The following is a 17361-nucleotide window of genomic DNA, read 5'->3' on the forward strand; positions in this document are numbered from 1 at the left end:
AAATGATGTAATTTGAATATAAATTATTTATAAATACGTATGTCAAGTTATATTTTTATTACTACGTAAAATATATTTAAGAGTTTACGGCCACTGTGCCTGGTGAGACGTTGTTGAAACAAAAAATGTTATGCACTCCATCACGTACATAAACAGTATCGTAATTCGCCAAGTGCAAATCAGCAAATTCGTAAAATTTTTGTTTATTTTGAACAATCCGGATAATCGAAAATCCGGATAATGGAGGTCCGGATAATGGAGGTTCTACTGTATTAGAAACTTTTTTAAGTCGTAACTTGAACGTCAAAGGGGTCACGTGACAGTAATTTAGTCTATTGTACACGTAATAAAGGGAAGGAGGTTTTCCAAAAGTACGTCATAGTACACGACAGTGAGGGAGGTGAAAAATGGTTCAAAACTCTACATGTATTTAATGAACGTCCCCATATTTACACAAGGATTCAAAATTACACTTTTTTTTTTTTTTTTAATTTATTAAGCATGGAAAAAACTTCGAAATTTATATTTTAAAAGTAATTTTTAAATTATTTAATTAAATCATAATTTTATTTATTTATCTTAACACAAGATAACGACTTAATCATCTATCTCTAGACCCAAATTCTCGTCCAAAAGTATCCAGTTTTAGGTATATTTAACTGTAAAAAAAATTCGGTTATGGCTTATGTTTATATTGATCAAATTGCATAAGATAAGGGCAGAAAATCAATTAAAATTTATTTAGAACCTCTAGAATATTTGTCTATGGTGTAAATTGCCATTGTTTAGAATTAAATATTAATGATAAAATATCCTTTTGTATTTAAAACTATGTTAAACTTAAATACAGTAGACCCGTTAACTCGTACTAATAGGAGTTGAAGGTTGTTTAGTGGGGTGTTTTCTTTGATGACGTAGATACAGAATACATTAATTTATTACGATTAAATCTATACAGTTTTACTCAGCTTTAGTGTGTTTTAGTACTGAATTTATTATTACAGGAAATGAGCTAAGTACAGTATACAGTAACATTACTGTATACTGTAATAACTTCTGGATATCGAAAAGACTCGTTAATTAAAATTTCGTTATACAGGTAATTATAATTAAATTTTATTATCTATCTAGTTACTGTATAATTTTTTGAAAATATCTAACCTAGTTATGCGAAGTTTGAGCTTGTAGGTGTACTCTACATGACGTAAGTTTCAGCTATGTGTTGATTTAACATGTGTTAATTTCGTATACTGTATAGAATCGATTTTATTCTTATTTACAAGTAAATGATTTTATGCATTAATATTCAAATATTAAATATGTAAAGAACATTTTTTTAATACTTTATACCTTATTAAATTATTTTAAATTCACTAAACTGGACACAGAATGTTAAAATTAAACACATTCTTTATAATATGTAAACTATTTGTGTTATATAATTTCTTTAATTAACGATCTTCTTCCTGTTTAAATGAATAATAATTCTTTGAAAATGATAATCAATTATATTTTCCTATAGGGAATCATTCAATCCGGTTTATTTTTCTAAGGGTTTGGATACATGTACAGTACATTGACTGTTTTTAAAAGCGTTATAATGCAAAGGTGATAGAGAAATTGCTCAGAAAGTAATTTGAATTAAAAAAAAGGAGTTTAAGAATTCTGAATCAAAGATTATTTACTGTCGATTCGATAATAATTGCACTTGTAACACTTATCATGTACTCCTTTTAAGATCTCTCGTCGTAATTGATAAATTACATAGGCTACTTTTAACAATGGGTAATTTATATTGTGATTTTGAAGTGTTGTAGTAAGTTTATGGGTGGTTAATAAAAATTTAAAGCCACGGATGATAATTCACTTTCGAATTAGAAAAGTAGAAAAATACAAGCTTTTGTTTTAAAGTGTCTTTACAGTTTCGTTCTTCTCACACATCAGCAACTACAGTCATATAGTGGTGTCGACCTTCGCTTGGAGGCTCTTCTCTGTTACAGAATACAAAAAAATTCTTTGTACTCTAATATAATAGAAAAAAAAAGTAATTAATGTTTGTCATTTTAGCTCTTCCTGTACAATAAATAAGGACTATCTGCCAAGGATGTATGCTTCCCGGATAGACTTTCTGTTGGAAACTGGTTTGTCTGTGAAAACCGTGAAGAACATCCGGAAAAATCCATAAATAAATCTTATAAATATATTTAAATCTATAAGCAAACTCTTAATGTTCATCGTCAATAATAAATTCAAAATAGAATACGAATATTTAGTGCTAATATTTTTAGGGGTTCCGTTTTCAGATATTAAATTAAAGGCAGTGACGAGTTATATTTTTATGGGGCCCAGGTGAATTTGAATTAGGGAGCCCCATACAATGGGTTGACTTCAAAATTTTTCTTTGGAGGAATTTTTGAGGGAAAATATTGTCTTATAAAAGATTGGTTTGGGGTCCACCAGGCATTTGTCTTTTTTCCCATAGGATAACGTACCACTTAGTATAGGATAGAGGAAATAAAGCAATGCAGCACTTGAGTAACATGTCAATGCCTCCAGGAAAGACTTTTTATAGTAAACTAGCTTTTATTTACATGCTAGACAAGTGAATAAAACGCAAAAAAACTTTACTTTGTTATATATATATATATGTTACCGCTAAAGCTCGAAATCCGTTAATGTGTACATTACCTAGCTAATCTGCAGATTAACTAGGGTGATCCATGTTTGCAGATTAACTAGGGTGATCCAAGTTGCTAAAATTGTTCTATTTCTCAAATTACCTAGGTAATCTGCAAATTACCTACTAGGCACTCGGTAAAGTGAAAATAAGATCTTTGCTGAAACAACAGCAACGTTTCTGTACGCTTAAATTAACATAATGTTCTTTATTTAATTTTCGATATCTAAAGAATCAAGTTAATACAATCAAACAATCGACAAATTACAGTAGACCCCCTATAACGCTTAGATATAACGCTTCCACTTTATAAGAATTTTACGTTGTAGGAATCCTTAAATACATGAGCCAATCACACCCCGACACGTGTGAAGTTTACGGACTAAGGCTGTTTGAAAGGTTTTTTCTATAAAATTAACCGATTCTAGACCAATTCGACTCTACATTTCCAAAACACGTATAATTTTTTGGGAATAATCCGTATAAACTATGCTATAAACAAAAAATTGTAGGATTACTTATCGAGTGTTCACCGTTCGACTACGCTGTTGCTTACGCTCGTTTTCATCGCGGAGCAGCGCACCAAACGGCGGCCGCGTTTTCTGATAAATTATTTTTCTGCGAAAAATTCGTTGACCTTTGGAGACATCATTAATATAAATAATTTTTATGGCCGTTGAATAAGAAATGTTTCTTTCACAAGAAATGTATAAAATTAGTGCTGTATTAGACTTACGGTACNTTTATTCTATTGTAATTTTGTTATTTAGTAGCTTTGATCTAGGTTCAATGAATGTATTTTGACGCTTGAGCGAAAGTAGATATTTACAGATTCTTTACACGTAACATGTAATTAAGTGTACTGTGTAATATAGCGTGTAATTAAATCATTTTTTTAGGGTTTAATTATGTGCTAGCAAGACCATCGAGAGGGTGTAGAGGTGAGGATTTTTCCTCGGGCCAGGAGAAAACTTAGGGATCTATAGTAGTAATTTGTTTAAAGGAGCAAACAGGGCTCGTTAAAGGTGCCGTTCTAACTTCATCCCCCATTCAAGCTCTCGATTGCTTGTATGATAGCGAAATCTTTGAGTTAATAAATACAGTAAAACCTGTCTAAAGCGGAACCTGAATAAAACGGAAAAACATTTGTTAGGATCCGGTTTACACAGGTTTTAATGTAGTTAGCTAAATTTACTAATATGTATCACTCCATCGACCAATGACAGTATTTTTTGTAATATATGTTCAAGGTCGCTAACAGTAAGTGATTTTTTTTTATTCCTAACGAGTAGCGATTTCCTACGAATCAGGACAAGTTTTTCGTCGCTAAGCTTCTTTTGGTAACAAATATCTTGACAATTATTACATTAAATACTTCCAAAATGTAGTTTATAAAATAATTTCCTTTAGGAATTAACCTATGACCTTTCTTCTTTGTGGATATAAAATTTATCGAATAGTTTTAATTAGTCTTCCAGTTTAAAACAATTCATATAAGATTAAATTATTATTATGTTTCTTATCAGTTTACGTCTTATATCTTTAATTTACACGTTTCTTTTTATAGTAGAATATAAGTAATTGCGTTACGTAAGAAACAGGTTTTGTCTATTCTCTATATAAAGGTATTGTGCGTGATTATACACAAAACCTTGCTCCTTATTGCAGTGGATGCACGTAAGGTACGTATTGATGATTCTTTTGTTTAGTTCAAACACGTGTAAAATCATCCTACGATTTTTTTTTAATTTTTAAACTCTTTCTACAAGAGTCTATTATACAATAATCATTCGATTGATGTTGGCATTGATGGCAATTGTAGATAAATAACTCTAGTACACTTAACAATTGAAGAAATAGAAGTAATGTTATTAAACGTTTATATCAATTGCCCAGTGGATGATACTCTGCACATTATCTAGGTAATTTGAGAAATGGAACAATTTTCACAACTTTAACGGATCACCCTACTTAATCTGCAGATTAGCTAGGTAATCTGAAGATTAACGGATTTCGGAAAACAATGTATATGTATATATATTGTTTTCTTTTCGTATTTTTCAACAGGAAATGTTTGTCTTTTCAGGGTCACATTTACGTGTAAAATGTTCATCTGAAGAAGTTTCAATGTAAAAAGTAAAATTATGTAGATATTTTTACCTTGAAAATTTTTAAATAAAAATATCTTTACTTATTTAAATGTTAAATTTCGCATACTGCTTATTTTTTAAAATATTTTCTTCACGTTAATAACGTCTAAATGGGGGCCAGTTATTAATAGAAAGTACCCCTGCGCAGATCTTCCACGTGTCGAGTTGTAGTATACATTCAGTTTATCGTAGCAAACAAAGTTTTTTTTTTTTTTTTTTTAAAGTAATTTTATGCTATTGTTCAGCTTTAATTCCAAGTTATTCTTTAGGAAAAAGTCAACTGTAAATTTATTTATTCTTTAGGAACTAACAAAGTAACTCTTCCTGAGTAAATCATTATACTAAAACAAACAAACTAATTAATTGACAGAATAATGTGCAGTACTTACGTATTAATTTGAATTAAATAAATTATGTTTTATTATTCTTTTATGTAGAAGGTTTGATTTGATGGGACACGGCAATACAACACGTAAGACTTTCTACCAGAAACTAGCCTTTATTAGGTGTTAGATATGTGAGGAAAACTCCTTAAAAACACGTCACCAGCTGTGTGACAGGGCACGAACCCGTCACAACTACCAATTTTCAGTGGTTTTATCCACTCGGCCACTGTTGAAACGTTTTATATAAATACACTACGAGACCAAATCTCTACTTCAGAAATACAGAACACTTTTGGGCCCAAACTTATCTAATTTTTACAACAATAATTCGAATAATTCTTATAGAAATTCGACTAGCAATTTGAATTCCAACGATTTTATATATTTAATTTTTCCTTTCTAAGAATTTTATATGATAGCCATTTATTTGAAGTTATGAATTCATTGTTATTTTATATATAATATATAAATAAATAAAACAAACCAGCAAAGATGAGTGTGGGAGGAAAAAACCGTTCTGTTTTCTAGCAATAATTCAAATACACGTGCAGGTAAACTTGTGTTTAAGGAATATACGAGGTATTCTTATTTATTCTATTGTAATTTTGTTATTTAGTAGCTTCGATCTAGGTTCAATGAATGTATTTTGACGCTTGAGCGAAAGTAGATATTTACAGATTCTTTACACGTAACATGTAATTAAGTGCACTGTGTAATATAGCGTGTAATTAAATCATTTTTTTAGGGTTTAATTATGTGCTAGCAAGACCATCGAGAGGGTGTAGAGGTGAGGATTTTTCCTCGGGCCAGGAGAAAACTTAGGGATCTATAGTAGTAATTTGTTTAAAGGAGCAAACAGGGCTCGTTAAAGGTGCCGTTCTAACTTCATCCCCCATTCAAGCTCTCGATTGCTTGTATGATAGCGAAATCTTTGAGTTAATAAATACAGTAAAACCTGTCTAAAGCGGAACCTGAATAAAACGGAAAAACATTTGTTAGGATCCGGTTTACACAGGTTTTAATGTAGTTAGCTAAATTTACTAATATGTATCACTCCATCGACCAATGACAGTATTTTTTGTAATATATGTTCAAGGTCGCTAACAGTAAGTGATTTTTTTTTATTCCTAACGAGTAGCGATTTCCTACGAATCAGGACAAGTTTTTCGTCGCTAAGCTTCTTTTGGTAACAAATATCTTGACAATTATTACATTAAATACTTCCAAAATGTAGTTTATAAAATAATTTCCTTTAGGAATTAACCTATGACCTTTCTTCTTTGTGGATATAAAATTTATCGAATAGTTTTAATTAGTCTTCCAGTTTAAAACAATTCATATAAGATTAAATTATTATTATGTTTCTTATCAGTTTACGTCTTATATCTTTAATTTACACGTTTCTTTTTATAGTAGAATATAAGTAATTGCGTTACGTAAGAAACAGGTTTTGTCTATTCTCTATATAAAGGTATTGTGCGTGATTATACACAAAACCTTGCTCCTTATTGCAGTGGATGCACGTAAGGTACGTATTGATGATTCTTTTGTTTAGTTCAAACACGTGTAAAATCATCCTACGATTTTTTTTTTATTTTTAAACTCTTTCTACAAGAGTCTATTATACAATAATCATTCGATTGATGTTGGCATTGATGGCAATTGTAGATAAATAACTCTAGTACACTTAACAATTGAAGAAATAGAAGTAATGTTATTAAACGTTTATATCAATTGCCCAGTGGATAAAGCCATTGAACAAGTGTCGTCTGACTGGCGTGGAATTTTCCGGGTTTTCTTCACGTAATTGGGGTTAGTTTTTCACACAAGGCGCCCCCTTGGGAACAATACAAGAAATAGAAAACGATATTTCTCTTTATATATTTTCTTCACTTGTTTATAAGGCTATTATTTTATTATCTCTTACCTTTTTTAACTTAGTTTTTCCTCCATCATTGTTTTTTTCATTTCTCCTTTGTTCAAAAGTTAATTACATAAATTTCTAAATATATGATTATTGTATGAAATAGTAAAAATTCCCTACAGTTATAAAATCGTAGCTTCTTATATAGCTCTATAACATATAAACACGAGTTAAATGCTACTTAAAAGTGTAAAAAAATTCGTTTTAAATTAATTTTTTTAATAAAAGCATTATTATATTAGCATTATTATATTCGTAACGGTGGACGAGTAAATTAAACCCATTAATTATTAAGTAAATAAGTTAAACCCATATCTATTTACATTGAAACCTGTATAAACGGTACTTTAATTATACAGAAAGTTACACTAAATGTAGTCTAGCAAGGATGTAAACAATTGTGACATAAAAAAAAAATATATATATATAATTTAATAACACGAATTTAACCTAAATTTATCTTTTGACGTTGTCTTTAGTTAGTGTGTTACGCGGTCGACAAGGAAGACGTGTTACACATCGTCCAGAAAGTACAGATAATATTCTCGGTAAGGAGATAAATTCCTTGTTCATTAAAAGAAAAAAATAGTGTATTTAGATGAGTTCAATTGTTACTTTATCCAAGTGTTGATTATGCTGAAGCAAGAACCTTTTATCTATATAAAGTAGGTGAGTAGCCAAAGTCTTGCTTTGTTACTGTCTTATTCAATTTCTCTTTATACAGTATACAATTGTACAGTAAAACCTGTGCAAATCGGAAGGCAGGTTTTTATTTTATTCAGGTTTGACTGTGTCTGAGTAATTATTTATCACTTATATAACGTTATCAGTTATCGATAACTAAAGTTATATAGAATTTCTCAATGAATTTTTAAAATATAGTAGTATAAACTAGTAAATTTACTAAAATAATATTATAGTTTTGTGATATGACGTTTATTATGTGATGAAAATTACTTAGTTTTTTAATGCAAGTACTTCATATCTTTTTCTAATCGTTATTATTGTCAGAGACAGGAAGTGGTATCAAGGACATAATAATCATTATTAATGATTACACAGTTCAGCTTTTCTAACAAATGTAGGCATATATTTTCAAATATCTTCATGCAAAATAACCTAAGCAAGTTGAGTGTTGTGATAATATTTATTGCATCAATTGGTATACACTATAAACATTTAAAAAAATTGTAAATAATAAATCAGTTAATTATAAAAACAATATGTAGAGGAAGAGATAATTTAATACAGTAGACGTTCCTTATAAGAAGGATTAGGGCGTAGAGCGTGCGCCCTATTTCCCATTAGCACAGTGCCCTAAATTGAAAGCCAAGTGGATGGGTTAGAGCCACGATAAGGTGATGAACACGTGGAGTGTTGTATAACTTATTACAGTGCAACCTCCATTAACGGACATTCCCGATAGCGTATATCTCTACTTAACGGACATTTATACAATTCCCAGGCTCTTTAAATAGGACAAACCTTTAAATAGTGGACAAACTTCTAGGTCCCAACAGTGTCCGCTATTCGGAGAGTTAAAAAATTACACAAATACCAATCGGTTAATCAAAAATATATATAAATACAATACTACTTTTATAAATTTTTTAAATTTATTTTACATGATAGCGTGTGAATATCTTAAGGAAAGATTAGTATACAGAGAGTCCGATTAATTTTAAATAAAAGTAACAATAACATTTAAAAACCGATAATGTGACGTCTTCTTGTTATCAACTGCATATCTAGTATTTATATAACAAGTTCAAACTTCATAACATACTACTTGAGAGTTATATAATTAAGGTGTTGGACCTAAATCACACATTAATTTTGTGCATTTCATTTTCATTTGACTGTATTGAAGACCCGAAATGAATCATGATATATTTTATGTGTTTTTTCACGTGTCTAACACCTAAATAGGAACCGGTTTTCCATAGAAAGTTTACGTCGTCTATATTTTGCCTTATATTTTCAAACAAAGTCAACCCACCCTGTTGGAAGATGTCCATCTATTGCTTTTCAGTATCCCATAAGTTAACGAATTCGTGAATTTTTAATGAGATAAATAATAATAATAAAGTGAATAAAGTGGATAAACGCCAAGTGTTTTAATAATAACACAGTCTTGTGTTCAATAGTAAATAATAAATTTTGCTTATTTTTTTATATATTTTTTTTGTTTTAAATATTGAGCCAGCGTTGACAGGGAGGAAAGCTTGCGTGCTTACTTACTTCAATAAAAAAGGATTGTTTCGTTAGTTATTCTGTTGTAATTTAAATTTTCAAGGTTTGATTGCCTATTAACAGGTGTTTTTTGACGAAATAACATTCTACATTCGATAGAACAGTGTTAATAAAACAAGAAATAAGCATAAAGCGTTTTATAAAGATAAATGTTTGTCCTAAAAAGTCTATGATACTTTAAAGTCACCTTTTAAGTTACTCTAAAAAACGACTATGTGTGATTGAAATAACTTTAAAAAAACGTTTTCTGGTACTGTTTGAAGATTCAGAATAATTTTAATTTAATAAGAATTTTTTAAAATTTGGGTAAGTAAATTAAGTTTACGTAGAAATTATTTAAAGCTTTAAGTTGTAAAGGGGTACAAACACGATTCAGATCCTTTAATCTATTATGGATATTACGGATCGCATGCATCATTTTCCTAATCTCTTACCATGGGCTTCAACTCAAACGGGTTAGAACCCATTTGGTCTTCCAATAATATTTTAAATGATGCCCCTCAAAGTTGAAGAATAAAAATTAAATAGTATTGGAGGTCTGAACTGAGGCTCCTTTCCTCTCTCATCTATCTACTGATCGATCCTTTAAGGGTCAGACTCAAGTATAATAGGTTTAATCGTTTCAAATTTCTCTATTATTAAGTCCATAATTTAAATATATATTTGAAAACTGGTAGTTTTTCGAGGGAAGTTTTGCGCCTCATGGATGACCTTGTCACGAAAATAATTAGGAGGTTTTCTTCACGTGTTTAATACCTATTAGGGATCAGTTTTCTATTGAAAGTCTTCCCGGAAAGTACTCACTCCCCTTGGCAGATTGCCTAAATGTCGTGTTCACTTATCACTCCACTCCGTATTTAATATTCACTTTAATGCAAGTTTTTCAAAGGTCAAATATAAGATTAATATCGAAATGTTTACTTCAATCTATATATACTTCACCACAGATGTTTAAATACCAGAAGAACAAACCTGAGAGTTTCAGATTTTTTCGAAGGTTATTTTCTTTTTTTAATTTGCAAATAATATAATTCGATTATTATTATTATCCTGTGTTGAAACATTTGAATTAGAGCCATTAACTAGGAAAGATTAGATGTTAAATTTTTCCAACATTATGTGGTATGTATCATTTTAAATTATAATTGTACCTAGGATAGATTTATGTACCACTTGAGATTTCAATGAAATTTGGCACAAAGGTAGCTAAAGAGCTTAAACCAAACCGTGCAAAATATTAGCCCCATACATTGCATAGTTCCTGAGATATAAACCTAAACGTAAAGGCACCTCCGCGTGTACAGTGATTAAACAGCCAACTTTGTTATCTAATGGTTCTTTGACTAAGAACAATTAAAGTATGAAATTTCATAGGGTAAGACAGTTTTAAGTGGAAAATTCGGATATGTAAACCGAAGCTTCTAATAAAATATACTGTATTCAGAAATCTTCATCAAAGTGTGGCTTTTGTTTTGCACAATCGAGACATCATTACCATTTAATGCCACATTTCTGCCCTTAGCAAAGTCGGGCATAAAATTAACACTATATATTTTGATAGAAGGAAAGATGCTCTTTCTAATGCAGCAAAATCGAAAAATTTTTAAGATACCCACATGTTGCTATTTGCCTCTAAATATTGGTAAAAATTGAGTCTCAAAATGTCTTTTGCATAATTTAGTGGACATATTTTTTAAAACTATGATAGCTTTATGCTTGAAATTTTGCAAAAATAATTATCTTCTTATACAGTTTTAAAATCCAAAGTTTGGCTTTAAAAGAATGTTTTCTTCTCGAGTTACAGAGAATTGAAATATGTGGTTTCAGTTTTATGAGAATGAATTTTTTCAATCTTTGATGAAGATCTGTGAATAGAGTACATACTGTTAGAAGGTTCTGTTAGCATATCCGAATTGTCCACTTGAAACTGTCTTATCCTGTTAAGTTTCATGCTGTAATTGTTCTTAATCAAAGAACCATTGGACAACAAAGTTGGCAGTTTAATCACTATACACACGGAGATGCCTTTACGTTTAGGTTTATATCTCAGGAACTATACAATGTATGAGGCTAATATTTTGCATGGTTTAGTTTAAGCTCCTTAACTACCTTTCTTCCAAATTTTATTGAAATCTGAGGGGGTTAAGTTGAAGACCTTGATCACATGGTGTATAATGGCATCCAATTACTATAATGGCAACTGATCACTAGTAATTTAATTACTTAGAATTTAATACATTGTAAACTTTTTATATGCGTTTTATATTAATTTAGTTGTTTTGAGTATTAAAAAATAAAATAAAAAGAGTTATCTAGGACAGGGTGGTGAACAGTTCTGACCTTGTGTGTCAAAGTAGCCTATATATAACTTTTCAAAAACTACACCACACTATTCAGAATTTCAAGAACCTGCTTTTAAAGAAATTATTCTAATTAAAACTTATACATTTATTGAGCAGATTGAGAAACGTTAAAAATAATAAACGAAGTTTTATGATATGTTGCCTACCAGAGCAATTTGTGTTCACCTACTGTTTTTGGCACCTATCCATTTACTCGTCATCCAGTATAACTTACCTGTATTAAAATGATTTATATTATTTTAATTAATTATTATTTTAGAAATTAGTTATAATTGTTACTCCTGTGCCATTTCCTTGTCATCACCATATTTTCAATGCTTTTGTGTTGATTTAAATTACCATAAAATCTAGTCGACGGTCAGCAGATAATACAAGGTTATATTCGTAAAAATTCTTCGCGTGCGGACTATGCACAAGGACAGTTGATACACGAGGAACTGAATACAGGTGTGAAGGGCAGAGAGTTTTTCAACATAGTATTTTCAATCAACAGTTGGCAAAAGTCACCAAATTCCAGTCGAAAATAGCCAAAAAAAATTGTCACAGATTGTTTTATAAAGTCTAAATGATATGAAATAAAATGAAGTATGCATGTTCTAATCATCGTTTGTTCTTCTGTGATATAGAAGTAAGAATAGTTATAAAGCATTCGTGTAAATTGTTAAAAAAATGACCAACAACTAACTCTAGTATATTACGAAGTGAGATTTACATAATGTTATTCCTGATGCTCTTCCCTTTCTATTGATTATTATTATGGAATCGTATCTTACAACTTTGGCTATTGTCTGCGATTTATATACGAGAGTGCCTTATTCACTAAAAGTCAACGTTTCTTTAGCGGCTTATACAAGAGGGAATCCAAGTTTTTAGGGTATTTACAGTACAGTAAGTGACAATTCGTATTGTCACAAAAATGAAGTGCTATTCATACTTAATAAGCAAACCGGTTTCTCAAGTGTTGCTTTTTCTATTGAAATGTAGAATAATTATTCAATTTTCATAGCAATCAAGAGATAGGTTGCACGCTTTGGGCTTTACTGTACATCACCGATTAGTATCATTACTATTAAACAATGCCTTTGAAACGATCAACCTTGAACACTCCACGTTGATAAATATGATTAAAATGCCATCTGTTATTAAACAGAAGTATTAAATACAATGAAATTTACTGAAGAAATTCATATAATTTTCAAATAATAATAACAATCATGTGGGATCGATTGAATAGAGTACCCTATTTTCTATATGTGGGATCAATGAAAGAGAAAAGTTGGGAATCCCTAGTGAAGACTCAGTTTTTCTCTAGTATTCTGAATACATTATTATATATTGTATAATATTACGTGATATATACAGTATGTACTCCCTTGTACGAACTAAAACAAGCACTGAGTCCATTAAAATATATGTCATTACCCGCTGTTTTTTTTACTAGAATTTATTACATAACAGATAAGGGTCAATTTAAAATATAGTTTGGAGTATTTTGTTACCACCGAGATAAATTATCATCCCTGAGATGTGTTTTAATGACCTCTAGTCAACTGATGACAGTTGCCTATCATAAATTGATATTTTAACATAGATAAATATCGACTTTTTAAGTATAAATTATGTAATTTCTTTCAATCGTTATTAATTAAATTTATTATTAATTTATTTCAGGTATAAACAACTTTAATGAGTTTTATCCATTCCGTGAAAGATGAATTTGCATTGCGACGAAAGAAAATGCAACGTCATTTATTTAAAAATGTCAAGAATTTTCCGACATCTTGGAGAATATATAGCGCAACATCCCTTATGGTTTACTTTTGTTCCCGTTGTTGTGACAATTGTGTTTTCGGCTGGATTTTTTCGATTAGAATTGACAACAGATATCGATTACATTTTCTTCCCAATTAATGGAAGGAGTTTGGTAGCAAAAGCATCTATTGAAAGATTATTTCCTGAAAATAGTACGGATTTTGATTTTTCTCGAGCAGCTTCGCCCGGAAAATATGGAGTCGTAATTGCTACAACAATAAGTGGAGATTCTATGCTATTCAATAGTGTATTTGATGATTTACATGCCTTGGATCGGACTGTGCTTAATATGAGCGTTACATTAAATGGTAGGAGGTATACTTATGCCAATATCTGTCGTAAATATAAGGGCAAATGTATGCAGAATCATATCTTAAATCTTCAGACTAAGATAGAAGATTTGAAGAAAGGACACTACAAAATTAAGTATGATTTTTATATAATAATACGTCTATAATAATTAATAACTGTTTTCTGTTTGTCTGTCTTTTCTTAATCTCGAGAATGTAATTAGATTGATGAAATCCGACACCATATATGGAAAGCTTAGGGGCTGCAGGCCCGATTAACTTTATATAAACTATGTATTTCTGAAAGTAGCAGGGTAAAAATACACATCTGTTGCATGTTCTGGAATTGAACGTCCCGGTATCTTTCGGGAAGAACTCATATTTATCGGATTTTGTCTCCTAGTATCTGGCAGCATCGAGTAACAGCTTCTAGACAATATGTATTTCGGCCTTCTTTCGATATAACTTCAGGTGCCTACTTGACTCCTTTCTGCCTTTTTAAACACTTCAACAACACCTCAACACTACGCCAACAAACACTACACATTAAATGCTTGCATAGTGAAGTGGGGTTATAACATCCCCCAAAAAACCGAAATGCATATTGTCTATAAGTTATTACACAATAAAATATTTGTTTTATTTTTTTACTTCTCAATTTAGAATTATAATTTTATTCAAAATTTAAATAAATTTAGAAAATATATTTATTTATGTTAGAAAACTTTTATTTTCTTAAATACAAGGTGATCGAAAAGTCAGAAAAACTTGTGGTTTCGTTCTCTGAACACCGGGAGTTCGGTCGTTTGGGTTCGCGCCTCGCCTGGACGAGCTGGCCACGTGGAGTTTTCCGGATTTTCTCCACGTCTGTAACGCCTGAATTAATGCCAGTTACCCTTAAAAGACCTCCTAGAAAGTATTATTCCCCGCGTTTTTATCATCATAAACGAATACAACTACTATTACATGATACACTTTAGGGGCGATATAACCTAGAAGGCGTAGAATCTATTACAAGACAATAAATACCATCGCATATTTTTTTTAAATACTCGTAGTTATTCCTGGCTTTTGGATCAACCTGTACAGTCGGCCCCCTATAACACTGTTGATTATTCCGTTTTATATGAATTTCATGTTGTACGAGTCACTTAGATTTTACAAATACATGAGCCGTTCACAGCCCGGCACAGGTATTTGTAAAATCTAAGTGACTCGTACAACATGGAATTCATATAAAACGGAGTAATCAACAGTGTTATAGGGGGGTCGACTTGTAGGGGAGACCGGGGCAAGATCGGCATGTTAAGCTTTACTTAAATTTTGTGTAATAAATACTGCTGTAAACTGAAAAAAAAGCTTTGCATATTGTCTATTGGAATGTTACCTTACTATAGAACTGGTTAAAATCAGTTTGGAAATAAAAATAATTAAAATAATTACAACTTTACAAGAAGAGAGAAATTGACGAAGTTGCCCCGGGTATAGGGGCAAGATCGGCAACTTCTCTCTTTTTGTAAAGTTGTAATTATTTTAATTATTTTTATTAAAGTTGCCCCTGGTATAGGGACAACAGTAATGGGGCAAGATAGGCACGTATATAAAATTATGTTATTAACAATGTATAAGTTGGAATTCACTATTAAAACAAAGAAATACAAATCCAACACCCATTTAATATTATTACAACGAAATGCAAGTTCAAAGACATATATACATGAATAACAAATGCAAACATGTTTTCATTTATCATCTGTTTGATTTTTATCCTTTGCTTCTAATGTGGCTTTATGTTGCCGATCTTGCCCCGCTAGTCATGATTTCGAAACATTAAGTACAACCCTGAGAACAGAATGCCAAGCCACGATCTGGCCACGTGAATAAGTTGAAGTTACATCCTTCTAACAGGAAAAGTAACTTTCGTTATCATGGAATTATAACAAAACCTGCCAATTCAATATAAATGGAAAAAAAATATTATATGGAATTGAACGAAAATGAAAATTTGCTTGATAATTCAACTACGCTTGTTGGAGAACTATAAAAACACTACACTCAACAAGCCACCAATAAAACTCAACTGCCTAACCTACGTAGTCCTCAGTGTCTTATCCATAGTTACATCAACTATCGGTTACTGTTCTGTATGGGACGTGCACATAAATGCACTTCTTTTGATAGTATTAAGCTTGTTTATTATTTATAGGTATTCACAATATCCAATAAATTTATTTTTTAAAGATTTCCAATAGATATGGATCCGAATACTTCAGAATTTGTGGCATATGCTATGAGTCTCGGTGGTGTGACTAAAGATGAAGATGATGTAGTAAAAGATTTTAAAGCAGTTCGCTTGATTTATTTTCTTGATTACAGCGATGATATGAAACATGAAATTGCTCTGTTATGGGAAGAAAAATTTTTAGATTTATTAAGTACCATAAAATACCATCATATTAAAGTCACGTATTTCTCTGGAAGAACTATCGAAGATGAATTAAATAGTCTTACTTCAGTTAACTTATCATTAGTGATGTTAGCTCAGATATTTATGATATTATTTGCCGTTGCAACATGTATGACAGCAGATTGCGTGTCTAGTAAACCATGGATTGCTATTGCAGGATGCATGTCATCAGTATTCGGCGTTGGTACTGCATTTGGTTTATTAGTTCTTTGTGGAATGGAATATATTGACTTGAATATATCAGTTCCTCTGTTTGTTTTAGGTTAGTTACTTTCGTTATACCCATTAGTGATACCTAATTGATAGATATATTGATTTTTTTTCTTTTTGTTTTCTAGGTGTTGGAATAGACGATTCCTTTGTTCTTCTTTCGGCATGGAGAAAAAGCGATCCTAAATATGCTATAAAAGAAAGAATGGGCGAAACTTATTCCGAAGCTGCAATTTCAATCACTATTACAACAATTACAAATGTTACAGCTTCAATAGTAGGAATTACAACTCCTTATCGATCAATTCAAATTATCTGTAGTTACATGGCCGCGAGCTTTGCATTCGCATACGTGTACCAGTTGACGTTTTTTGGAGGATGTCTTACTCTTAGTGGTAAAAGAGAAATTAAAGGTTTACATTCCATTTATTGTGGACGTGTGAAATCCAATACAAGTATAGGTTAGTCAGTTTAAAAGAGAATAATTTATTGTACTATTGTAGAGCTAAAATACATAGGGGAGATCGGGGCAACTTCGGCATGCGGGGCAAGTTTGTCAAGCGCTTTTTTTAAAAGACAAATTAAAAGGAGACTTTGGTTATAGGTTAGGCAGTTGAGTTTTATTGGTGGCTTGTTGAGTGTAGTGTTTTTATTGTTCTCCAACAAGCGTAGTTGAATTATCAAGCAAATTTTCATTTTCGTTCAATTCCATATAATATTTTTTTTCCATTTATATTGAATTGGCAGGTTTTGTTATAATTCCATGATAACGAAAGTTACTTTTCCTGTTAGAAGGATGTAACTTCAACTTATTCACGTGGCCAGATCG

At 30.9% G+C, this 17361-nt stretch overlaps 1 protein-coding gene across 1 annotated transcript; it reads left to right on the forward strand.

Moving 5' to 3' along the window:
• Positions 1-6720: 6720 nt before the first annotated feature.
• On the forward strand, positions 6721-16998 carry LOC111640173 (patched domain-containing protein 3-like). The gene is made up of 4 exons (XM_023386174.1): positions 6721-6741; positions 13425-13991; positions 16097-16584; positions 16661-16998. The coding sequence occupies exons 2-4, from the start codon at positions 13465-13467 to the stop codon at positions 16996-16998; spliced, it is 1353 nt and encodes a 450-aa protein (XP_023241942.1). The 5' UTR covers positions 6721-6741; positions 13425-13464.
• The last annotated feature ends 363 nt before the right edge of the window (positions 16999-17361 follow it).

The sequence above is a fragment of the Centruroides sculpturatus genome, unplaced genomic scaffold, assembly GCF_000671375.1.
Source record: "Centruroides sculpturatus isolate CEXI.00-Female unplaced genomic scaffold, Cexi_2.0 scaffold1064, whole genome shotgun sequence".
Classification (NCBI taxonomy): domain Eukaryota; kingdom Metazoa; phylum Arthropoda; class Arachnida; order Scorpiones; family Buthidae; genus Centruroides; species Centruroides sculpturatus.